The sequence below is a fragment of the Anabrus simplex genome, chromosome 4 (genome assembly GCF_040414725.1).
Source record: "Anabrus simplex isolate iqAnaSimp1 chromosome 4, ASM4041472v1, whole genome shotgun sequence".
NCBI classification, from domain to species: domain Eukaryota; kingdom Metazoa; phylum Arthropoda; class Insecta; order Orthoptera; family Tettigoniidae; genus Anabrus; species Anabrus simplex.
The window spans coordinates 259395860-259423233 of NC_090268.1; the positions used below are offsets into that span (position 1 = coordinate 259395860).

General features: G+C 37.0%; 1 protein-coding gene across 2 annotated transcripts in view; it reads left to right on the top strand.

Moving 5' to 3' along the window:
* Positions 1-22494, top strand: part of LOC136872633 (uncharacterized) — a 254193-nt gene extending 231699 nt beyond the window's left edge. For both annotated transcript variants that reach the window (XM_067146437.2, XM_067146439.2), the window contains exon 4: positions 22115-22494. In XM_067146437.2, coding sequence (XP_067002538.2) covers positions 22115-22290 — 176 coding nt within the window. In that variant the 3' untranslated portion in view covers positions 22291-22494. The remainder of the gene's footprint in view (positions 1-22114) is intronic.
* The last annotated feature ends 4880 nt before the right edge of the window (positions 22495-27374 follow it).

Genomic DNA, 27374 nt, shown 5'->3' on the forward strand with positions numbered 1-27374 from the left:
TACTCTTCGATCTATTTATCACTTTCCTCAGAAACAATAATGCAGCCAACCTAAACTCAATCCTAAATTTAATCAAAGGTACTTTTCCAAGACAGTTACACTTTCTCCCGCACCCTTCAGCCCCACCTTAAGCCCTCTTCCTAAGCCATATTTCATTTCAATACAAGAACTTACTGATTTCCATGATTATAATTTTTACAACACCCCATTTATACTTTATTCTTTGTTAAAAACCTCTTAGTATGTATATTCCTTGTATTATTAACTATTACCATAACATCTCATTTCACTTGTTATTCTTTAAAATAACATTTTCTTAGGATTTCGCCACAAATAATCTTTGCTCCAATACGGCTGATGATGACCCCTAGATGGGTCGAAACTAGTACCGTGTAATTTGTAATTTTGTGAATATATTGTAGTATTGAAAAGGTGGAAACGTTTACGTTGTTATTATTATTACTTATATATTATTCTCAGTTCAATACGGACCAAAAACATGAAATTCATAACCATCATTGATTGCCCATGATATTACCCCATAACTGATTATCTCTAATAATGATTTTTCCATGGTGGTCCTTTGGAAAGTATTGTATTCGGTTGTTGGTAGAATTGATTCTTAGAATTTTCAGAGCTGTCCACCATGAATTCAATGTTCACCTTCATGTTTCCCTTTCCAGAAGATGGTATAGCCTGAACTAGATTTAGAAAGTTTTCCCTCAATTAGCAATCTAGTTTCACTCAATGCGGCAACATCAATATTTAGCCTTGCTAGCTCATGTGTGACAAGAGCCGTTCGTCTAGTAAAGTTCATATTCCACGATCCTATAAGCAAAGTTCTCTCATGTTTATGACCGCAAATTTGGGGGTGTCCCTCTGGGTGTGGTTTCCCAGCCAGGATCTGAGTGTGGCTACAGATGTTTAGCCCACATTTTCTAGGGCCTTCCCCATTCGGGATAGGCAGTGGTGATCCTAAATAGGCCTGCCCAGACACAGATGCAGGACCAGATCCCTGAGTAGCCACTGTCTCAGAAAGGCGACCATCACACATCTACCGCCAACCTGCAGGTCCAGAATAGAAGCTCCCAATTTTACCCTAAATCTGCTTCCACCATCCTCATCCCATCACCATTGAACTTTGTAGGAGTAGCAGGAGAAAATGCCACAAGCATGATTTTGTTTAAGATGGACCTCAATTTGCAGGGAGGAGGCCCACACATTATGATTTCCGAGCCCTTCACCGAAGCTCATGTAGTATGAGACAGGCAGTAGCAAGCTCCAAAACTGCAACGGACTGCCACATACTCCAAATTAGTTGAGTAGCACCTTGATAGCCAGTCCATCTGGCTTTATCCTCATCCATTCCACAGCCATTGGAAAACCACAACATTGGAAATGGATCCTCTTCCACCTGTTTTGCCATTGGGCATATTACCATATTACCCTGTATTAGGGCCCTCCATTTTTATGTCCCCTGGAGAGAGGGTGTCCCAGTATTTTAACCTCAACCATTGTGGCTGTGGTTAACTCTCACTGAGTAATCAGAGGAACCTGCCCCCTTCAGAGCATGTCCCCAGGTGGCGGATAGGGGGTTCCCTACTGGGATGATCTTCGGATCCGTAGACCAACAGTTAGCCCAAATGGGACTAAGGAGAAGACAAACAAACTTATATGAAATAGCTGAGGGTGCACCACAGAGATAATGAGTTTATGAGTAACCCATGAGACAGCTGTTGTAATCATAGGGCCTTGGAAGTAAATGGGATACTGCTTAGGTTTACCCATTCAGTTTACCAGTTCACACACTTGGCAGAGAACCAGAGAGAAGCAAATTCCTGTAACACAAATCAAATACAGTATATCAGCTCATGAAAAACTATCTTCCAATTGAAAATTTCCTTCATATTATTAAAACTGGCTTTCATGAATGTTATGAGTTTTAGATTACACGAAAATTTCCTTCATATTATTAAAACTGGCTTTTATGAATGTTATGAGTTTTAGATTACACGAAAATTTCCTTCATATTATTAAAACTGGCTTTTATCAATGTTATGAGTTTTAGATTACATAAAAAATGACAGGGTACTGTCTTATATCTTTGGATATGTTATGGCTATAAATTTTCCATAGCTTATTTTCATACCCTCAGTACGGTATATAAATTATATTTTCTTATCATTTACCCTTAATATTAAATTTAGCAATAGGTTGAATATGATAGTATGGACTATGATTGACCTTTAAATAAAATGCAATAAAAAGAAAATATTAAACATTAAGATAAAATTTCAACTGAAATTTAAAATGTTGTGATCAAAATGACATCAAAATCTTTGGTTTCATCAACCTTGAGGAATATTTTTCTGAAGTCTTCACACTTATATTCCTTCACCTTCACCGTATATCCTAAATGAGGCATATCACAGAATGATTTTTCTTCCACTAGTTCGTCGGCGGGTAGGCTGTGGTTCTGCGTGCTGTAGATGTGCCCATGCTAAAGTGTCTGTGCGAGTACCACGCGAGTATGTTAGAGTGGAACCCAAGTGCCACATTAGTAAGTTTAGCTCTCTTCACGTTACATGGACTAATAGAGAACAGAAAACTAATAAAAGCATGAACAAAAGAAATCTTGAAGGTAGCACTGTAGCAGTATAGTATTAGATGTTCCATCTACAAAATTGTTTTCTCATTGTTAACTAGTTCATGAAGAAGTTACAATATAGCACAAGTGCAAAAATAAACTTACATATGTCTATATTCTTCAAATCATAGAACTATAAATAATTATGAATACTGGTATTTGTAGTACTTTTCCATGAAAGAAAGAAAGAAAGAAAGGAAGGAAGGCACATTCAAACAACATAGGAATCCAAGATACATGAACTTTTGGATAAAGTAAATATGTTCCTGATATTAAATCTATCATTTTCATATTCATCTATTACATAGTTGTTCTGAAAACCGAAAGCACATATTTAGTTCTGGAAAGTGAGGGAATGTAAAGCAGAGGAACTGATATCTATTAAGATATTTTAATATGACACTGAAAATTACTCTTCATATTGGCAGAAGATAATAAAGAATTTTCATGCAAATTTCAAAAAAATAAAAAAATAGAAGGTAGAATTAACAAATTGTTACTTACAACAGCTGCATGAGTGGTGGAGGAAACAGAATACAAATACAAAAATAAATGTGTAAAGTACAACCTTTATTCACTTGTATACTACAGAATCACATCATATCTGGATTATCCTGTTCATGTATATTCATATAGCAAAATTACATGAACCAATGGACAGAAATCACAGATAAGGGATGATTCCCTACTAGTACTTCTCTTAAAACAATAATCACCACCACCAGAAATCATAGAGGAGATGTGTTTTGAACACTCTTATGCTAGCAAAATTCTTATGTATTAAATTTTTCATAAGCTTTGTGACACTACCAAATAATTAAACTTACATAATTCATTTTGTCAGCTGTGCACTGATTTACAGTACCATTAGTAATGACATCATCATCGATTTTCCGCTCCAGCAAGCTGGGTGCAGGTGTTTACGAGCCTCTTCCAGTTTGTCCTGTCCATCCACAGCTGATGTTATACCTTTTGCTGCCAATTTACATCACATTTGGCCAGGTCTTTGAAAATTTGCTTTTCCGAACTATCACGAAGCCTCCCTCTGGGCCTCTTAGCAACAACTGGAGCTATCCTTCTCATATGTTCATACCATCGTAATCTGATAAATTCTAAGGTTTCCAACAGGCTCCTGCCCAATCCAAGTTGTTGCTGAATACTTTCATTCCTTATTTTGTCTTTCCTTGTCTTTTGGAGACATGAATGAAGGAACTTCATTTCAGTGGCCTGTAGGCGACTTTGTGCATATCTAGTCAATATTACTGCTTCCAGGCTGTATGTTAGAATTGGTACAAGATATGTTTTGTGCAGCATGAGCTTGCAAGCTTGGGGAAATGAGTCATCCCAAAGTAATTGACGAATGGAGTGGTAGGATTTTGATCCTGCTTATATTCTATTGCCTATTTCTTGGTTTATGGTGTTGTCAGAAGAAACAAAGCTCCCTAAGTATTTGAAGTTATTGATAATGTCTACTTCATTTTGCACTCGGAGGTGGACTGCTTCAGGATTTCGACTCATCACTAAACTGACGGTTTTAGTTTGGCTGATGATCATTCCCATTATTTCAAATACTCCTTGTCAAAGATCTAGTTTAGCTTGAACTTCTGCTTCTGTCTCATTCCATAGCATAACATCATCAGCAAATACAAGTGCATTTGTTGTCTGATACTTCATTTTCACTGCTTTTATAACCTCATCCATTATAGTAATGAAGAGAAGTGGTGAGAGACAACTTCGTTGTTGGACTCTGCTCTTGGTTTCAAAACAGTTGCAGTTGTTTTACTCAAGCTGTAATATCATCTGGCACTTCTTTACATCTCAGACATTCCCATATGTGCTTACGTGGTATATGATCATATGCCTTCTCAGCATCCAAGAATACAACTATTACTGTCCTATTCTTATCCCAGTATTTTTCAAAGAGCATTCTTGTCGAAAAATGAGGTCTAGCATTGATCTGTATGCTCTAAATCCATGTCGTTCTTCCTCAAGTTTAGGGTCAACAAATTTTCTGATTTTTCTCTCTAGGATAGTCTCATGTATTTTTAACCCATGAGATAGAAGAGTTACACCTCTATAGTTGTTACATTTCTTTCGGTCACCTTTCTTAAATAGTTGAATAATCACTCCTTGCCTCCAGTCACTGGGGATTTCATTTTCTTCTCAAATTTTATTTAGTACTCTGTACAACCATTGTATTCCAGGCTCTCCAAGTGCTTTGATCATGTCTACACTGAACTCATCCAATCCTGCAAACTTGTTGTTTTTCATATTACATATTCCTGTCTCCACTTCCAGCCAGGTCAAACTTTCTACATTATAATTTATAGGGTTTAGAGGGTCATCTTATGTGTTGTCAGTTGTATTACAGTTCAGTAAGTGATTGAAATATCTACTAAACTCCTGTAATATTTCATTTTCATTTCTAGTTACCTCTCTATTTGGGAGCTCTACTGTGTTGACAGTACTATTATCATTTCTTTTGTTTTTAACAATGCTATACAGGAGCTTCTTGTGTTTGTCTTGTGCTATTCTATTGGCAAGATCTTCTTTTGCATTTTCTTTTCTCAGTGTCAACTATTCTTTTAACCTGTAATCTGTTTTCTCTGTAAAATGATAGTTAATCATTGATTTCACTTGGATTTCCTTGCACTCTGGCATGGTACAAAGCTCTTTTTGTGCCATTTCCAGCTTTGAAAGCAGCTTTTACATCCTCATTCCACCATCCTGTTTCTTTGGATTTTCTTATTTGGCTCTGCCTTCCACATACTCTCCTCAGATCTCAGATCTTCTTTGGTAACATCTTCCGAACATGTTCTCGAAACATTTACTTCACCCTTGGTTCAGAAAGTCTCCAAGTTTTTATTTTTGGTGTTCTTTTTGCTGTAGACTTTAGGAGGTCTTCTCTTTGTGATATCTGCAACCAAAAAGTAACTTAGAAGTTTAAATATAATTTAGTGATATCACCTTGTTGACCAATAGGAATTGGTTAATTCCCCTAGCACGGGAACTGGGTGTATGAGCCGTCTTCATCATCATTTCATCCTCATCACGATGCAGGTCGCCTATGGACATCAAATCAAAAGACCTGCACCAGGCCTCTCCGGAGGCCACATGGCATTGCATTTCAACCAATAGGGGCTTTGTTCACTGAATTTATACATCATATTGCATGACACTTGTATATTTATCTCAAAATATATACATCTCATGAAATATTTCACACCTGTATCATCTCCCATCCTAAATAATAATCTGGTTCAGGAAGAAACAATATAGACTGCTAGTCAGGAATACATGAGCCTTTTTAGCAGCTATACTTAGCTGAGATTTGTGTATCATTCTCCAGACATATATCCAAATAGCATTGTTAGTAAAGATAAATACTTACTGTACTTACATAACTATGCATTTATAAGCATATTTACTTTCCATATTGTATATTCATACATTAGCTATTATTTGTTTTTAATGGGATGCATAATATATAGTTAATGAACATTTTGTTAGACCCTACTGTATAGAGAAGGTTTCATGACTGCTACATGATAAGAGTGCTATGACAATCATTCATTCCTTATCATGATCATGTTATTACATTGCTCTGTATTGTGACTACTTCAGCTACTAGTATGTATGTTAACTGAGTTAAATCTGCTCTATGACAGCTTTTTAATTTTATTTTTCTTGGTGTGTTATAGTACAGTGTAACAGGCATGTCTCTTTAATATTATTTTCTTGAGGGCTGCTTCATTATCATTTCATTTCCTGGACACAAACCATAACCTGATTTACATAGGTCTGAATCAGCAATGACCACATTGGATTCACAACTTTAAAACTTTTTTTTTTTTGCTAGGGGCTTTACGTCGCACCGACACAGATAGGTCTTATGGCGATGATGGGACAGGAAAAGCCTAGGAGTTGGAAGGAAGCGGCCGTGGCCTTAATTAAGGTACAGCCCCAGCATTTGCCTGGTGTGAAAATGGGAAACCACGGAAAACCATCTTCAGGGCTGCCGATAGTGGGATTCGAACCTACTATCTCCCGGATGCAAGCTCACAGCCGCGCGCCTCTACGCGCACGGCCAACTCGCCCGGTCAACTTTAAAACTATAACATGAAGTGACCGTCATGAGAGCGCAGACAGGTGGTCTGTATTTTGTTGTGTGCTCTGATGTGAACAACACACTCTGTCTCAGAGTTGGAACATACTAGTCAACTTGCAACATGGCACAGTTAAGCTCTGGTACTGTCATTTCATAATAGGACATGAAAAGGATCTGGGTGATATTTAACAAAGTTTTCATGTTGTTGACATTAGAACACAAAGAAATACTGACTACCCTTTTTCACACTATGCGATGGCTGCTACATGTTATAGTTTCAAGGTCGTGAATCCATCCTGGTCATTACTGGTCTAAATCGCAGAAGTTCAGATTCTGGGGTGGAGACTTAGATATGACAGTATCTGCAGTAGCGATGGGATATTCGATTCATGTTACTGAATCAAATAATTTGATTGTGTTCATGCTACTGAATCGATACAGTGATCCGATTCATGGCAAATTAGAGTCACCATGATAGACAGCAGCCACAGCGTTCAATGCTCGCTACTGCCATCTGGTCTTCATTCTATGAACTGCTTTCCTATGCATCATCCAGCTTTCAGGTTCAGGTTTCTCCTGCAGCCACCTCTTCACATCAGGGTTTGATGTTACAAAGCCTTCCCCCCATAGTGACAACTCCATTAAATATGTATACAATATTAGATGAATAATATCTACCGTATACACACAATCGATGGTCTACATTTAGGGCTGTCGTCCAGGTGGAAAATTGCCTATCAACTGTTCGCCTAGTCTTTTCTTACATGATTTCAAAGGACTTCCAAAATTTCACTGTATTCACGGTTTTCTGATTCATTTTTTTTTCAGTTAAGTTATTGCATCATATGGCTCACTAACTCAGTGTCCATTTACACCAGTGATCTTGTGATTCGATGGTTGCAATCTTGTGCAATTTTGAAACATACAAACTGAGAGAATACTGAGTGGTTCTTCTCAATATAAAATATATAAAATAGCCGGGCTGAGTGGCTCAGATGGTTGAGGCGCTGGCCTTCTGAACCCAACTTGGCAGGTTCGATCCTGGCTCAGTCCGGTGGTATTTGAAGGTGCTCAAATATGTCAGCCTTGTGTCGGTAGATTTACTGGCACATAAAAGAACTCCTGCAGGACAAAATTCCAGTACCTTGGCGTCTCCGAAAACCGTAAAAGTGGTTAGTGGGACGTAAAGCAAATAACATTATTATTAATATAAAATAGATAATTCCGAGTGGCCGTGAGCATGGCGCATATTCATAGGGTAGGCTAGAGAGCTGAGCTGAATTAATTGTTGAATGTCAAAGACCTTGAATGTCAATTAAACTAATAAATAGAATAACTTACTAGCTACTTTGGTGTTATGTTTTGACTACCTTTTTAACACTGCAAATAAATCCAACTATTATTTAAACCTCCCTGTAAGAAGAGGAGAGTGAATGCAATTGGGTATTACTTTCAAATGAGCTGAGGGCGACAGTCGATTATAGCGCATGATTCTTTCAGTGAACCAGCCGTGGCTCTGTATGTCTCGCCCACAGCGGAAGTTTGGCTCCCCGCCAATGTCTAGTGTTCTGATAATGAACCATGTGTGTGTTTTTTGTGTCTCACTGATCCATGAGTGCACCACTCAGTACTGTCTGCTGTGAGTCAGCTGAATCATGTACCATGAGCTTGCCCTTGCTGCATTTCAATTCACTCGGACAGTTGAACGAATGGATACACTGCTTTGAATTATACACCCTGTAGCCAACACTTACCTACAGAATTAATTCTTAGTGTGTTATAGTGCTAATTTTGAAATTTGGGATGTCAGCCAAGTAGTAAAGCTTAAAATTACAGTGGTATGTTGTCAATGAGGGTGATTTCAGTGTTAGTTTACAACCTAGAAACTTCATTCAAAAGGTATATTTTATGATTTATAAGGTACTGTCACATGTGAAATTTGAAGGGGTATATTACATAATTCCCTTTGCTTTTAACACAATGTTATGAACAGTAATAGAGAACCTTATATTTCAAGGACAAAGAACACATATGCACTATCAAGGGAGATAACATTAAAGATAAAACAACATTCATGGATAAACTGAGAAATACCAATACATCATTGGGGAGTTGTAAATCAATTTTGGAATCCCTTTAAAATGATGACATTCATTGGAAAGCAGTCATAATACATAAACTGAGAACTAATCAAAAAATGTAATCCAGCAAAAACACAAAAACCTATGCAAAACTAGAGAAAAAACTAAGAGCGAAGCATGATGCACTGCTAACATAATGTACAGTACATAGTGACTGAAGAGCAAGTGACTGGGCATATTCACCACATGAAGATGCATCATTACCAACTTTGCCAATGTAGTTACTGTTTCCATAGCAACAAGCTCTACATGCTGGAGACGTGCCAGTTTCATATCCTATCTCTCAAACATACACTATAATTCCATTAACTTAATGAAGAACATAAGGACTTAAATGTGTTGTTCATATTTGTTATTGCATGGATCATAAGTTCATATGGAGATAGGCCTAGGAACTATTAGAAAAGAGAAGTATGATTTTCTGATCATAACACTAAACTTGAATATTTGTATATTCAAAATTTGTGAATACCATTACTAAAATTATGTAGACAATACTTTCTCTTATCCAGATGCTGTCAGGTTGGGACAAACATGGCTTGTCTCCACCTTACACTATCTTTTTACCAACACTGATCCATCACCATATTCAGGTCTCATTGCCTCATGTTGATTTTTAATTAGATCTTTCAGTCATATTCCAGGTCTTTCTCTGCTGCTGTTTTTCTTTCATGTCTAATTTTGTAGTTGTGTTCTAGCATTCCTTCTTCATCCACTTGCTTAATTTCAAGTTATTTCTCTACTTTATCACTCAGTGCTCCCATATTTCATTCTTAAAATATGCTTTCAATTTGCTCTCTCTATTTCTCTATTCCTTAATTTTTATAACAGACTTTTCAGAAATTCTATTTCTGTTGCCTGTGCTAGTTTTGCTCTCTTACTCCACCACTGACTATATCTAGATTGCATGTTATCATAGTTAAATAATTTGTCTTGTATAGTACTGTATATCCTTAGACTTCATTAGTGCATGTTTGTTCAATTGTAGATTATGAGCTCTGAGATAGAAGAAACTCCCATAGCCATATTCAGTCTTGAATTCTCCGTTCATTCATTCTCCTCCATTTGTCTCTGAAAAATGAATTCATTTCTACTTTTCTTACTTTCTCTCTCCTCTTGCCATAACCATTGACTTGATTTCTCCACACTGATTCTCATTCCCCATTCTTTTAATCTTCTCACTTACTGCATCAAGCCATTCTTGCAATTCTTCCTCATTTCTTCCCCAAGTTTCAATATCATCAGCAGGGTGTTTATTTATAGGCACAAAAAAAGTATAAAATAGGTAGGAATAAAAGCACAAATAAATTTAAGGAATAGGCACTAAAAGCCAACTAAATATAACAAATTCATGTTTTAAAAGCACCAAAGTTGAAAAAAAATAGCCAACAAATGATGAACAATGGATTACGTTGACAACTTAGAAAGATAATGCTATATTTCCCTTTTAGTTTCCAGTCTAATTACACTACTGTATGCAAGAATTTGTAATGCAATGTATTATCATACACAATATTTCTCAAAATTTTTGGGAGTGAAACCATATCTATTGTTATGCGGAAAATGTTATACGGAGAGAAAGTTATTTCTACTTCACATGAAACAAAAGTGTACAACTCAAAAATTTCATTCAATTCAAGAATTAATTGTGCCTGAGTTTCCAAGTCACACTCTAAAATAATAGTTCACAAACTTTCATAGACCACAGTCCAGTAAATTCTTTTTCTGCAAGATGAGGGGTCCAGTGCTTATAAATTTACTCATAAATACAGTACTTTTCTATTCCTTTAAGTTCGCACTTTTAACTAATGTAAATATTAATCATTAAGTATGGCATAATCTCTTGTGTTCTGATAGTTTTCCCCTCATTTTGCTTATCCTGGAGCTCGATAGACTTGACATGGATTCATCACTAGTTGTTGCATCACAAACACCTTCAGTATGACATTCTTTAATACCAAAATTAAGCAAAGTCCCTTGTTTCTCACTCATATTAACATGCAAACTTGTGAAGAGACTATTTAGTATGAAGAACTCGATAAAGACTACCTTAATCTTCAATAAGTAAAAAATGTGGTAGACTATACTATATTCAGCCACTAGAGTTATGTACCTGAAACGTCTCTTGTGCTTCTCTCTGCTTATTAGTCTTATATTTGGATATTTTTTCAAGTAAGTTAAAATTTATACCATTATATTTATTCATTTAAGTTTTCATTTACAATATACATATATATCAGTTATACATATTTATTGAATTAGTAAACTCGTGTTCTCATCCCGAAGTGGTGCAGCTCTTTTCAAGCACACCCCCAATGGAGGTGAGCTGCATGTACCATTTCAACCACATACCAGCCCTTCTACCATTGAATACTGATGAATGATCTGAGGAGTAAAAGAAGCATGATTTACAATATTGTTTGATTTGTCATTTGTTGTTACAAGAGGGCAGCACTGCAGGCTCAAGTTTGCGATGCTCCCATACCCATCTCATTCGTTCTTCAGCCCTTTTGGTCTTATTCGATCCCTTATTGAATTTAGTTTCCTCATCCATGGGTTTTATAAAGGCTTTCCATGGGTTTTATATAGGCTTTCATCCACTTATTAATCATATATTTGGACATTTTTGTGAAGTGCCTATAATTTGTCAATTTTCAGTCACAAAACCTTCAATATTTTCTTCTTTTATGGTCACATTTAAATTTAAATTTAAATTTTTCTGCTGTTTTTTGAGATAAACACCTCACTTGCCTCTGTGTGATCTTGACACACCAAGCTACAGTTCGTGGTAAATGACTGCAACTGCCAAAAACGTATCTTAATTTGGTGGCCATGTTGTGATGGTGACATTTGCAATAGGTCAGCTACCATGGTCACATCTTCTGGATTCACCTTTCTAATATATAATATACAACCAATTCCCATAAGTTATATGAAATACTTGTTGAACAATAATATTTTGAAAAGTTTCATGAAAAGCATTTCATTGATATTTTGCTTGAGAACTTCCCCAACCCCAAACTGAAATACATTTCATGTCAAAAAAAAGTTTACACTGCCCAAGTAATTGGTCACTGACATCAGCAATACAGATGTTATTTTGTTCAGGTTTGAGTACAAAAGATTTGGAGCCATTTTTGTAATCGCCTTACAAGCCATTTTTATGACCGATCATAAACAGTGGTATTCTGTTTCACAAATGTTGAAAGTTTCTGTTTGAAAATTCCCCAATCATTCAAAAGTCATTGGCTTTGTCAATGACACTTATTACACAGATGTTACTTATTTAGATTTTAGATATTAGAGTTTACAGACAACCTGGGTCTGTGCTTTTCAATACAATTATCAAAATTATTATCCTAAAAATATTTCATGGTTGTAGCATACTGTATATGTTGTGGTATTTTCTCATAAAGATGGATTTTTGATGCAGGTTTTACCACGAAGTAAAAACTACATCAAAAGCCCATCATCATCTTAAGAATATTTGCTCTATAAAATATTTTTTCATGAAAAATGCTTAGGAAAGTAAAATGTCAAATTCCAGAGATATTTCATGGTCTGGTATAATTGATGCCAAGGCCCAGTGGTTGAGAAACACCAGTCTAAAATACTACCAACTACTACAATGGTTTTAGACCCTGAATTACACTGAAGCACATGCCACAGTATGACATTCCTGCTTGGCCTACCCTGCCAGGAACTTCCTTTATTTAATATGTTCATTGAGGAAACTATTCAGATCATGAAGGAGAAGACAAAGGGAGTAAAAGTCAATGGTGAAAGGTTACATTGTGTCAGATTTGCAGATAACATTGTATTAATTGCTGATTCAGATAAAGAAATAAATAGAATGCTACAAGTCCTCTCAGACACTCTTAAACTATGGAAATTAAAAGTAAACAAATGGAAAACAAAAGTAATGGTAGTACTGAAAAATATGGAAGAAATTAAAACGAATTGATCAGGTTAAACATTTCTGTTATCTTGGTAGTATGATAACAGAGGATAATAGACACTTTCTGAAAGTAAAGAGAAGAAAAGCATTGGCAAAACAAGCATTTATGACTGAGGAAAAATATTTTGACCAGCACACACATGTAAAATCATTTGTATGGAGTACACTGCAGTATGGGAGTGAGAGTTGGATTCTGGGTAAATTAGAAAGGAATCGACTTGAAGCTGCTGAAATGTGGATATGGCAAAAAATGACCAGAACGAGCTGGATGGAAAAAAAAAACCTGGAAATCTTGAGGGAAGTTAAAGACAGAGAAGATTATTAAAGGATATGGAAAACAAGAAATTAAAATTTATTGGTCATGTCATCAGACACAACACTTTCATCACTAACATTCTTGAAGAAAAAGTGCTGGGAAGGAAATGAAGAGGAAGACCTAGGATGAAGTATTTGGACGACAACAAGAAGAGATTAGGTTGTGACAATTACATGGAACTGAAATGAACAGCCAATGAAAGAAGAGAGTGGTTGCATCGACAAAGCATTAGCCTTTAGAATATTGATTTATTGTTTGAGTCAAGATGACCATTTTAATTTTTCATGGTATGGTAAATACTCATGACATGATCCCAATGTCTAAAATATTTTGTGACTCTTAACCATTTATCATGTATATTTTTTTAATATTTTTAAAGACGGTTGTGACTCTTTCAGTTCTGCTCCCATGATGTTTTATACCTTCTTTTAACTGATGTGGTCATAATGACCATGGCTGCAATGGCTTTACCTTCCAAAGTACCATAGAAAAGTCTTCAAGTGTGATTTTATTTAATAGAATACAAACAGGGAGCAAATTATGGCACTGGCAAGTTATCCTCACATCACACTCATTGTTGCTCTGTTATGAGTCAGCACAAGCTGTGTATTCAGACAAAACAGTCTGAATTCACTTACAATACCACCCAGCTAACAGTATACTGTATATTGTGGCATAACATTGACATGAATCACAGAATTATATTTATAAGAAGCAGTAGGTTTGCAGTCACAAGGAAATGAAGTAGAGTTTCACATTTCTTTGCTTCTTACAATAATTATGAACTGTTCTCACCAGACACAGATGGATGTCAAAATTCTGAGGCATTTACAAAATAAAATACCATTGCAATCAGGTGATGAAGCCGGAAGTGATTCATAAATTGATGGCAGTGAGGACGTATATATTTCTGCAGATGAAAACCATTCACACAGCGAATCAAGCAGCAACCTTCCACCTTTATGGGTAGAGGACATTGAACAAAACAATTGGGTGTGACTTATAGTACACCACATAACAGAGATAAGATCTTAGGCAGACCTAGACATTCTAACCAAGACAATTCGAAGCACAATGTAAATTACTTTATCAATATAAAATACTAGTATGTTCAGATGGTCGTGTTAATCAGAAGTGGCAATTGGGGGAAGGGGGGCGAGGGGGCTATCACTCCCCACCTTGTGGAGAAAAATTGCATTTTTATTCTATTTTAACCATCTGAAACTATGAATTATAGGAATTATTTAAAAAAAAAAGAGCAACACGCTCTGTTGTCTTATCAGCTATTATTTTCCTTTATTAACAAAATTATTGATGGAAATACGCACAAAATGTCGTTCGTCCCAGTTAATTGATTTGTATAGCCCCATAGCAAGTAGTGGAGACCTTGCATGTGCTGTGAGGAAGGGTACCAGGAAGTTTCTTTTTTCTTTTTGCCAAAGTCATGGAAAATGAGGGGTATAATTCACCTGCTTGCCATGCACATTCATCAGTATGGCAGTCTCTTTAGTGTCTGTTAGTTTCTTAGGGTATAGTCAAATACTAATGATTTTTAATTGTATAAACAAAGTACTTCTATTTAATTGTAATACATGTGTAATTATTGTTCCTTTGGTGAATGTTTTATTGTAGTTTATTGAATCAATATCTCAAAAAACTATTTTACCACACTTATGTTGGTAAACTGTCAACCTTTACCTCTCTGTCGAAATTCGCTCAGAGAGCACTAAAAAACTTACCACTTTGTAGCTTTCTTTTTTTTTTTTTTCCCAATTTTGATGTATATAGCCCCTCCCTCTGCCCACTATATTCGACAAACAACCCGGGTACTTTCTGTTGTCTTACATATTTTGACTCCCCCCTTCTCATTCCCACTCGTTGCTACTGGTCCTAATAGTGATGGCTGCAGGATCGAATCAGACTATAGACAGTGGGTTTGAATTCCATTTTCGGCAGCCCCGAAGATGATTTTCTGTTTTTTTACCATTTTCACACCAGGTAAATGCTGGGGCTGTACCCAGTAGGAAAAATCTGGACCCACTGGACATGAAAAAGTCATACTGAAAAGTATTTTCCTCTGAGTGTTTTGTGTCTTTTATTGAAGAGTTGATGCTGTACCATATTAAATCATGTACTGAAGTAAGAACTCCCTTAGTTCTGAAAAACCTTGAATGGTCACTTTATTTAGAAGAATTAGACATCTTCAATGTGCTGTTATATACTCATAGAACTTACAGGGTTGACATGAATCTTCTGGATTTGTGGTCTCAGAAATGGGGTCCAGCAATTTTCACCTACACTACGGCACAAAACCATTTCCTGGAGATCATGAGATTCCTCTGCTTCAACAAGAGGTCTACATGTGCAAAGCAATTGAAAATGGACAAATTGACACTAGCATCAGTTATATGGGACAAATTTGTAGTTAACTTTGTTATAAACCAGCAGAAAACATTACTGTGGATGAGCAGCTTTTTCCATCAAGATTTTGATGTCCATCTACGCATGACAAGTTTGGTATGAAATACTGCCTGGATGGTTGATGTGAAAGCTAAATACATTGTAAATGGCTTTTATTTTCCTATCTGGGAAATTATTAAATGCTACCTTCCAGCCGGATTCCAAGTGAACATGTTCTCATGTGTCTTGCAGAACTGTTTCTCGGTCAGGGAAGAAATTTTACATGTGACAACATATATATCTTGCTGAAATGAGGTAAAATATTGAGGAACAAGAAGACAAGTATAGTAGAAAAATTAATAGAAGTAGAAGAAAAGTTCCTTCCTCAGTGAAACCCACCAAAGACTCACCTTACAGTGCAGCCATGTACAAGCACAAGGATATGGCACTTACGTCCTACTGAAGTAAAACCATATGTCAACACTTATACAAGAATAAAAATATATTGCTCTTCTTGTGCAATCTGTTGGTGCTTCATTAACTTGTGATTGCTTGCACCATTAGAAAAAATCTAATCTGACAATCTAACAGTGGTATATTTATAGTATTAACTGGTGTATTTATACCAACACCTCTTTGTTCTATTAGATATGCTTTCTTTGACCTCTATATCAGCATATGTTATCGTCATCAGGCTATCAACAGGCAAATTTATGAACATCCGCATGGCTTTTTAGATAAAATCTACCACAGGAGTGATGACATCAACTTCTGCTCACACTGCTAAGATTGTAACAATCACAATCTGGCATCAGTTGCACTTAGTCTGTGCTGTGTACAATCAATTTCTAATTCATTTTTCCTGATGAGTGTGAAATAGATTATTTATCAGCATGGTTGTGTTGACTGTAGCTTCTGATCTGTGTTGTGTGTGATAGGTAAGTCCACATAATTTTACCTCAAATGATGTGTTGTTCCCATCCTTACATAATGATAATGATTATGAAGATGCCAACCAGGTGTGTATCCAGAAAATAGTTTGGTGGGTTATGTAGTAACTTGCTCCAGGACTGTCCATAAGGGGGATTGAAAAATCAGACATTCTGGGGAGATGTGACTTCCAGGTCCCCCTTTGTGTATGCCCCTGGTGGCAAGAATATGCAGTAATAGAGCGATGCTTTTCTCTCGTGTCACAGAGGTATGACAGAAAAGACTTACACTGACATGGTGAGAAGAAGATGCCAAGGGCAATAAATCAGTTGATGACAGGAATTCCAATTCAGATGACCCATATAGTACATCCAGGGATGCTCCACCCATTTGTTCTTCTAACTTTAAAAAAAAAATTCTGATCAGAATACGGTGTGTTAGATAAAATCTACCACAGGAGCAATGGCTAACAAAAATATACATGAGTGATAACAGGTTAAGTGTTTATAAACATCAATAACCTAAAATTAAATCATCTGCAAAATATTGGTCAAAATGACCACTTTGGTAAATCTTGGTATATGGGACATCCAGTAAACCCAGTGTTAAGATTTTGGAAATCTGTCAAACAATGTTGAGTTTCTACCGTAGGTTTGTTTCTTGTCTCAAGCTTTGTGATCATGTCTGGGATTCCACGGTTGTGGTACTTGATGTACAACAGGGCAGCATTTAGCCTACATGAATGCAAATATGATCATTGTTTGGCAAAAAGGGGAGAAACTGTTTAAATATGGTTGTTTTACAGGCATCAACAAACAGAACAGGCATTGACACATTAAATAAGCAATTATAGGCTCTACAAAAACTATGGCTGTAGACTTGCAATAGCAGGAAACGGGATTCTAACTTAGAAGTCTATATTTCTGAACAAAGGAATTAAAAAGGCAAAATGGGGCAAAATCTGCCCCCTAATCATCATATATCATTACCATTATGTTCATTCTTATACTTCCATACACTGCCTCTGTTGCTCCCCTAATTATATATCAATTGTTGAACCACTCTGTTTTTCTCACTCAGGCATATGTGATATAATTAATCATTTTCATCAAAGGCAGGAAAAATGACCATTTGTCTTTAAATATGTTTTTTTTTAAATGATGATTCCTCAGCCAGTAGGCTGGTTGGATTCCCAATTGTTCCACAATCAGCTATTATAGTCCAGAGGTATATACGATAGGTGAGGAGCTATGTAGCTTTCTGTTGCTTCCCTCAATGAGTGCAATCCCCCAATCCCCCACAGTCTACGGGCAGTGAACCTGTCACTTACCCAGAGGGCCTGGGTTTGATTCCCAGCCAGGTCAGGAATGTTTACCTGAATCCGAGGGCTGGTTCGATGTCCTCTCAGCCTATACAGTATAAGAAGAATTGAGGAAGGAGCTATCTGACGATGAGATAGCAGCTCCCATTTAGAAAACCAAGAATAGCAACCAAGAGGATTTACTGTGCTGACCATACATCATCTTGTTATCTGCAAGCCTTCAGGCTCAGCAGAGGTCACCTTGTAGGTCCAAGTCCATCAGGTCTACAGCATTATGGAGTTTGATTTCCTTTTGTCAAGGAGCCAGAAAGTACTATCACAAATCAGTCTGCCAAGCCTACTTAAGTATACATTAATTAACCATACAGCCATAGTTTCACACCGTTCATCATAAGAACAGGCTGCACAAGGAATGGAATTACTGCCATCACTCACACTTCAGTTAATCACCACTTATCTGCGTTTAGGGCTGTTGCCCAGGTGGCAGATTCCCTATCAATCATTAACCTAATTTTGTTTAAATGGTTTCCATTGGTAAATTATTCTAGTCCTTAATTCCTCTTCCTATAAACAAATATTTTGTCAGAAATCATCAGAACAAATTATAATGCTTTCCTATGGAAGTTTTCCAGTTCTCGAATCAAGTAAACCTGGTGAGGGTCCAATACACAGGAACCATATTCTAATTCAGGGTCTCACCAGTGACTTACATGCCCTTTCTTTTGCATCTTACTACAACCCCTAAACACCTTCATAACCATATCATATTTTTAAGATTAGACTCAGACATAGGATATAAACATGATTTTGATCCATATTGAATTGTGATCACAATAATAATTATTAAATTAATGTTGTAATGGTCCACCTTTTCAATACTATAATAATATATAATATAATATTTACTATTCTTCTTTCCCTCTATTAAAAATACGTTCTGTTGTATTTGTTGGATTAAGTGATAACTTGTTTTAGAGAACTCCTCATTTGTCATATTTTGTTGTGTGTGTGTCCCCATTAAGTCCAGTTGCAATCTTAAGAGATATAGTGTTTACAGTGCACTATATTTTCTGATGTGGACTAATGTAATATACCATATATTATATAATTATAGTAATGAAAAGGTGAACCTTTATGACATTAATTTAATAATTATTATTGTAAGACTCAGACATGTAACAAAATTGTAACAAACAGTCCAAATCAGAAAATATAGTGCACTGTAAACACTATATATCATAATAGTTGCAACTAGACTTAACGGGGACACACACACAACAAAATATAACAAAAGAGGAGTTCTCCAAAACAAGTTATCATTTAATCCAACAAATACAACAGAACAAATTGTTTAATAGGGGAAAGAAGAATAATAAACTTCAATGAAACTGAATCTAATCAGCAAACCAAAAATGACTCATTGCATACTGTACCTGACATAGATTTTTGCATTCAAATATTCTTTAACTACTAACTTGCAAGGCAGGAATTCACTCCCATCATCTTGGAACTCATTACTGATGTTACGTGTATGAGGAGGCTGGGAGTTTTTGCACACATAATGAGAATGAAGGATTCAATACTTTTGAAACAATTTTAACTCAAAAAATACCACAACAGGATGCAAATGGATCTTAGAAATAATAGAGAATCTGAAGAAAATTGGCCTTATACCAGAAGACACCATAGATAAGATAAAATTGAACAAAAAATCGAGCACACAGACATCCGCTTTACAATCACAAGAAAGAAACTCACAACACAAACATTTCCAACACGAGAAAGGACATGAATATTGGAACATATGAAAAAGTACTGGGAGGACTGCAAGGCCCAAACAGTTCCTTCAAAGAGACTTTGATAATGGACCAACTAAAGTGATTCTATGTGATCATACAAGTGAAAGAAGAAAACCAAGTATATGTCAGGACTGGTTTTAGTAATGATGTTATTGGTTTTATATCCCATTAACAACTTTTACAGTTTTTGGAGATTCCAAGGTGCCATAATTTTATCCCACAGGAGTTCTTTAACATGCCAATAAATCCATCACCGAGCTCGATAGCTGCAGTCGCTTAAGTGTGGCCAGTATCCAGTATTCGGGAGATAGTAGGTTCGAACCCCACTGTCGGCAGCCCTGAAAATGGTTTTCTATGGTTTCCCATTTTCACACCAGGCAAATGCTGGGGCTGTACCTTAATTAAGGCCATGGCCGCTTCCTTCCCACTCCTAGCCCTTCCTTGTCCCATCGTCGCCATAAGACTTATCTGTGTCGGTGCGACGTAAAGCAACTAGCAAAAAAAAAAAAAAAAAAAATCCATCGACAAGAGGGTGATGTATATAAGCACCTTGAAATACCACCGAACTGAACCGGGATCAAATCTGCCAACTTGAGCTCAGAACACCAGCACTCTGAATTAATTAGCCTGACATAATTGGTTTTAATTTTTTCAGTTTTAGCCTTTGTACTATGTACAATCAATAGAACATAACACTAAGTAATGTGCCCAAAACCATCCAAAGTCTGAGAATCTTTCAGAGCTGCACTGGGATATTAGAAGATTAAAGAATTGAAACAACAATTTCCTCACTAAAATTTAAGAGCATATCGGTAATTTAAATTATACTTTTCCTATTATTTGTAATTAAAAGGTTATTAGATTCTTATTCAATATTCTCAAACTAATGGATCATTTCAAGCTTTCATTACTTGATTTGGGCATCTTGTTCTATCCTCCACTGCAGGCTTTCAACAAGTTTGCATATCACTTGCATTTGACTTGTTAGGCATCTTGCACTCTCAGTGTGATGCTAGCTTTCAGCAAATATAAATTGGATTTGCAGCAGACTCACTACACTTACCTTCTACTACAAGTTTTCAATAAGTTTACATCAGATTTTGGTATGATTTGCACAACTCATCTTGCACCACAAACATTTGGCAAGTTTATATCGGACTTGAATTTGATTTGCTATACTTACCTTTCAATTTTCAATGGACTAGTGTTTGACTAAGGTAATCTCTCAATAAATTTGTATCCATCAATTTGTATGAAGCCCAAGGGTAAATTTACATGATGCTACTGGGTTTGCACAGAAGATCCCAGTTTTCATTATCAGATGGTGCATTAACTTATTGTGAAATCAGTTTCCACATTAACTTGCATTTTATTAGTTATTTTATTGCATATTAGTTATTTTATTTTTTTTTATTTATTATATTATACATTTATATATATATTATATATTTACTATTATATAAATTATTTATTTATTTATTTATTTATTTATTTATTTATTTATTTATTTATTTATTTATTTATTTATTTATGTATTTATTTATTATTGTTTATTTACTTATTAGTTATTAATTATTTTACAGCACATAATGTCTTAAACTTAGAGTAGACACCTTCTAGTTCCACCTGGGGAAAAAACGTGTTATTGCATTTAAAGTTTTTGAATAGTTTTAACATTTATATTGTGTAATACTATTGCGCATAAGGAAGCAATCAATATTCTGTCTGAATAAACATGTTCCCAACTTTAATGATTTCTACAGAATACCAGAAACTAATATATGAAAAAGGACAGTACCAGTATAGGTGCAACATTATCAGCCACAAGGATGTAAAGAAGAGTAGAAAAGCAACTTCTTGAAAGCAGAAATGGTAGTAAAGTAACAAGTTCAAAAGTAGATACAGCAACACAGTATTGATTCATACGTTGAATAATCATATCATTATTTTACCCTGACATATATTGGATTAGGCAGGTTGAAAATAAGCTTTAAAATAACTTGAAAAAGATATCCTTTGAAATGACCTCTCATCAATAATTTCATTCTGTTGTTGAGTGGAACATGACAAAATAATTTTGATCACATTATCATTAAAGTTACCAGGACTAAAATGTTTATACTTGTAACTATCCTCGTAACTGCTAGATTAATCAATTTGTTTTTGTCCGGCCCTGGGATGTAGGGGGTAACACATCCACCTGTCACCCGGCAGCCCCGGGTTCGATTCCCGGCCGGGTCAGAGGTTTTTAATTGTAAATGATTAATATCCCTGGCCTGGGGACTGGGTGTTTGTGTCATCCTTAACATTCCTTTCCTCACATTCAACACTCTACACTTCCGCAATTACACTTGCACTCAGGTTCCTATCATGTGGTGAAAGTAGTGGCAAAAGATCTGCAGAGATCGACGCCACAAACAAATATCATTTTTCTAAAAAAATAAAAAATAAAATATCAATTTTTTAAACTAAATAATTTTCTTTTCTGTTGCAGAACAAGACCGGATTTTTCGTCCAAAAGCAACAGCTGCTTACCTCCATGCTCTGAGAAACCATCGCCCATCTCACAAGATTCGTAACTTTGTTGCTGAACCTGAGCCTGCTAATCTGCGAGGAAGTAACCACTATGATCCAAACTGGCTATGGACTGGTCTGGGACGAAGACGTTAATTTTAGTTTTGTTATATATTAGAGAGCTACACATAATTCCAACAGTGTGAAGCAGAAGGAAAATTAATAAAGTTATTTATCTATTTGATTCATAAACATCATTGTAAGAAACTTGTTTCAGTCCTGATTTAGAAAAATAAAAGTGATCAACATGTACAGCAGCAGATTGTAATATTTATATAAATAAATAAATAAAATCTCTGAAGAGTGTTCACAACCTTTGAAATATATACTATAGGTATTTGGGATAACCATTAAAAAACTTGGTCAGTAACCATAATTTAGACCCCCTAAAACAACAAATAATAATGAATGGACTTGGATATAAGGTAGCAATCTGAAACATACTTCTACTGTATTAAAATAGGAATGTGAAAATATTTGTCCCCAGTGGAGTGCCAATTATATTTCTCTTGCCTTCCTGTTGTCCATGATACTTAAGGCATCAAGTCTATATGATCTGACTCCATGGTTAGCTAGTTAGAGTCCCGCTGGTGAAATAATTTCAGGTGGTGGCGGTGATTTTTGTTTTAAGAGGAATTACAACTAGGTATTCATCCTCTCTGAACAAATTGAGACAAAAATTAAAATAAAATACATTTATTTTTTCAAAGGAGGAATTTGAAAATGAATTAAGAATAAAAGATAAGTTCTTTTATTCAGCCAAAAAGGTCACACATCAAAAGGGAACATAAATTCCCTTGAGTAACAGAAAAATTGAATGTTATATGCCCTTGACTAATCCACTCTCACTCATAAAGCAAATAATAAGATCGCCAGCATTCGCATCAGCGGCTATTATGACTATGAGTGCCTCCTGCAGGCTGCTGTCCATGCCGCACGTATCTGTTACTTGTCTCTTCATCAGTGCCTGAAAGCTTTCGTTAAATTAGACTTTCATAGTGCTTTCAACGAGTTGCATCGTGATGCTATGTTGTTGGCAGTGAAGAATGAGTTTCCTTCCATCTCAATGTGGAGTTCAACAAGGTGATCCACTCAGTCCTGCTCTTATCACAGTCACTCTTCAGTCGATTGTCAACTCCATTAATACTGAGTTAAGCATTTGATATTTGGATGATGGTACCATTGTTGATGAACCTGACGTTGTCCTTTCATCTCTGGATAAAATTTGCATACAAGCTTCAAATATTGGTTTAGATCTTAATTTTTCTAAGTGCAAAGTGGGCTTTCTTAGCATTCATTGGGAACAAGCTGAGAAACTATACAAGAAGTTTAATGCTTCTGCCCATGGAATTCATCTTTTAACATCATCCAGTACCTGTTTACTTGGTGCAGCGCTATCTCCTGAAACTCTGTGCAGGATATTGGCTGAAAAGACATCAAAACTTAAGTTGCTTATTTCACACCTTTTCATGGTTTTGGCACATTCATCCTTCTTCTTGCTCTGTGCTACCTTTTTCATCCTGTGATTCATGTACTTCCTGCAGTGTTCTCCGTCTTGGCGTGAGACCCCACTATTGGAGGAATTTTACTGTGTATTAAAAAGTGGCCTCGAAACCATCCTCAATTGCGCCCTGAGTGCCAATGCCTAGTTACAGGCTTCTCTCCCTGTTGGTTCTGGTGGCCTCAGCATTTGTTGTGCTGTGGATTCGGCGATTTCATCATTTTTTGCATATTTCCACAGTTTTCTTTGTCTTGTCGAGGCTCTCCTTCCACCTGGTTGCTGCCTGGACCCTGATGCTGCCTTACAAGAGAGCACATCTCAGTGATCATGCTTAGTTGGTGTAGTTCCCCCTATATTGGCAAAAGAAGTATTCAAGCTGTTTGGGATGCTCTTCTTATCAGTCATCTTCACTTGCTTCTGCAACAGCCAACTAGTAGTCTTCAAGACAAAGCCCATCTCCTCGCTGATTCTTCTCCTGAATCTGGTGCATGGCTCGAAGCATTATCTTTGCCTTTTCTTGGTCTTTCCAATGAGAGTTTCCGTATCGCTGTGGCATTACTTTTAGGACCAGCCATCTGCGAGCCTCACCGATGCGCAGCTTGTGGTGCCTACGTTGATTGATGTGGCTTTGATGGCTTTTCCTGTTTGAAAAGTAAAGGTAGACACATCCGCCACTCCACTATTAATGATGTCATCTTGTGTGCTTTGGTTTCAGAGCAGTCCATACAATACTTTCACACTATGATAATCTAAGATAGATTTTTTTTTAAGACATTGCAGAGAATGATGAGGGTTGGGACAGTGAGTCGTACAATTCAGCTGTTGGGTTGCTTACCATACTCAAGAAGGCCCCATTCATCTGCTCTGTCTCTATACAGAAATTTTTATTTATACCAACCATCTCCTTGCTCTTCTGCAATATGAAAGCACATCCGATGTAATTTGGTGCAATACTGATATTAGAAATACCACTGCTTTGGTGATGACATGGCATTGGCTAGTATAGCATTGACCAAGCGTTGACTGGACTGGAACCCTGGACTGGTCTTCTTGCTTGACAGGATCTTCTATGGGCTCTTCTTCTCTACTGAGGTTGGACACTTCCAAACCTCCACTCCTGCTGCACTAAAAAGTCATTCTCTGTCGTGACAGGGACAGGAAATGAAGACTCTCAGTAGTTTCATTGGTTCCCCGAGGAGCTAGAAACATTGTTTTGAGGAAGCGCCAACTATGTGTGAAGAATGAAGAGATCAAGTTTCTTCTCTTTGGTTAATTTAATCTATGATGAATTTTGTACAACTATGTACACTAGGGTCCAAAAGTTAAGCATAATCACTAAACGAGGCCATACCGCCTGATAGGAATGTCAGACGGATTGCCGAACAAACGGAAGCTGATTCACACACTATATGTCACACAACTTGTCCAAGAAAACAGTGCCAGAAAGGTTCTGATAGCTAAGGTACACCTTTGACAACAACTAACAAAACTTGGCAATGTCTTCCACAAAAAAATATGCTGTTAATAGGGTGTATGTTTAACCCTACCGGCCATACATGCTTCGCATCTCTATCAGATGGTCCAAGAGCTCTTGTAGCAGTCGATCTCATTCCTCCAAAAGGGCCATGCGAAGGTCTTGGAGGGTCCTTGGTGGAGGCTGACAGGATGCAATTTGCCTCCCCAATGCATCCCAGGCATGTTCTATAGGATTCAGATCCACAGACCTCGCTGGCCAGTTCATGTGATGATGGGTCCTTGGTGGAGGCTGACGGGTTGCAATTCGCCTCCCCAATGCATCCCAGGCATGTTTTATAGGATTCAAATCCACAGACCTTGCTGGCCAGTCCATGCGATGAATGTCTTCCCCAGCCAGAAATTCATCCACCAGAGCAGCGCGGTGCTGTCGGGCATTATCATCCATTAAGAGGAAGCCTGGACCAACTGCACCTTTCAAGAGTTGAACATGTGGTCTCAGTACCTCATCCCTGTATCTCCAAGTGTTAACAGTGCTCCTCGGACCACCCATGAAGATGTGCAGGTCCGTACGGCCATTCAACATGATGCCGCCCCACAGCATGACGCCACCACCACCATACTGGCCCCGTTCCACGATGTTCCTGTGGTTGTATCGGCTACCCGGTTCTTTCCAGATTAATGTGCAATGGGAATTGTTCTGCATACTGAAGCGGGATTCATCTGTGAAGAGCACATGCCTCCATTCATTCATGGTCCAGTTTCGATGTTGATGGCTCTACAGTAAATGGGCCCGTCTCTGTGCTGGAGTGAGCAGGATACACACCGCTGGATGTTGGGCAAACAGCCCTGCTGTTCTGAGGCTCCGGTACATAGTTTTCTGGGAAACGGCAACCCCTGAGACGACTGCAAGCTCTGCTGACAATTGTCTTGCAGGTGCACTCTGATTTCGTCGGGCGGTTAAGGCCAGATATTGGTCCTGCTGTGGAGTGATTACCCTTGGTCGACCTGGTACTGGCCTACGACTAACATCTCCTGTGTCTTGAAATCGTCTCCAAAGCCTGGAAATGACACTCTGTGGCACAATTGGCGACTTCAGTCTGTGTCTGGCCTGCTTCCAGGCAGCTGAGTATTCTACCCTGCAAAACGGGGTCCAAATGACGTCATTATGCTATTATGTTCTCATGTTCACCACGAGGCTACACTCTGCACACTACAACAGGGCAAACATGACTGAGGGAATATGGAGCACAGGCACTGGCTGCGTTTACCTTGCAGTTACGCTGCTAGTCAAAGCAGGGAACACTCCTTTCCTATACAGAGGTAAGGTTGGTAGGTGCATATGTTGTCCAATTTGTGGTCTATTTCCTGTTGCCCTGCTTATTTGTAACTTATGCTTAACTTTTGGACACTAGTGTACAATAGAGTATACATTTAATAACAATGTGGTTTTTAAGAATAGTGCAGTCAATGAGGAGTCTCTCTCTTCTATCACAGACTAAGTTTCAATCTTCATCTTCTATGTAGGTTAATATTAATATTGTGCTGAATCACTGAATCATTGAATCATATATTTGTCATTAACCCTCAAACTGTGTCGTGACATGTCTGGTGTATAAACTGCATCGCAGGGTCATTAATGGCAGCGGGTATATGCAGGCGAATAACTTTGTTGTTTGAAAATTCTTGATTACACCATTATTAGGTTATTTTACTATGATGTATTAGTTACATAATTTGCACATAAAGATGTGCCTTCTTAATAATGGCAGTATTTATTGTTTACAAGCATTACATCACTAAGTCAAATTCAAACCTAATAAGAAATTTAAGAGTTTTATTTAAAGAAGATCAGCATAAATTAAATGAAGTCTACTTCACGTAAGAGGCAAAGCTTATAGCAACTAGAAAAATTAAGAATTTCGTTCATGTTTCTCATACAGTCGTATTTCATGACACTTCAATTAGCACTACAAATTTCCATCTCTACATTCTTGGCAAATCACCATTCATACCTGTTTCTGCCATATACAGCTAATGACTCACCACAGTGACCGCAAAGTTTCTTGTGAATTTGGTGTACTCTCCTCATTTGAGTCAAACCGTTCCTCAGATGCAGAATCGTGTATAGAATTAAAATCAGGATCGTCATCATCACGATCACTTTGCTCACTATTAAGAGCATATTCATCGAGGACAATATTTA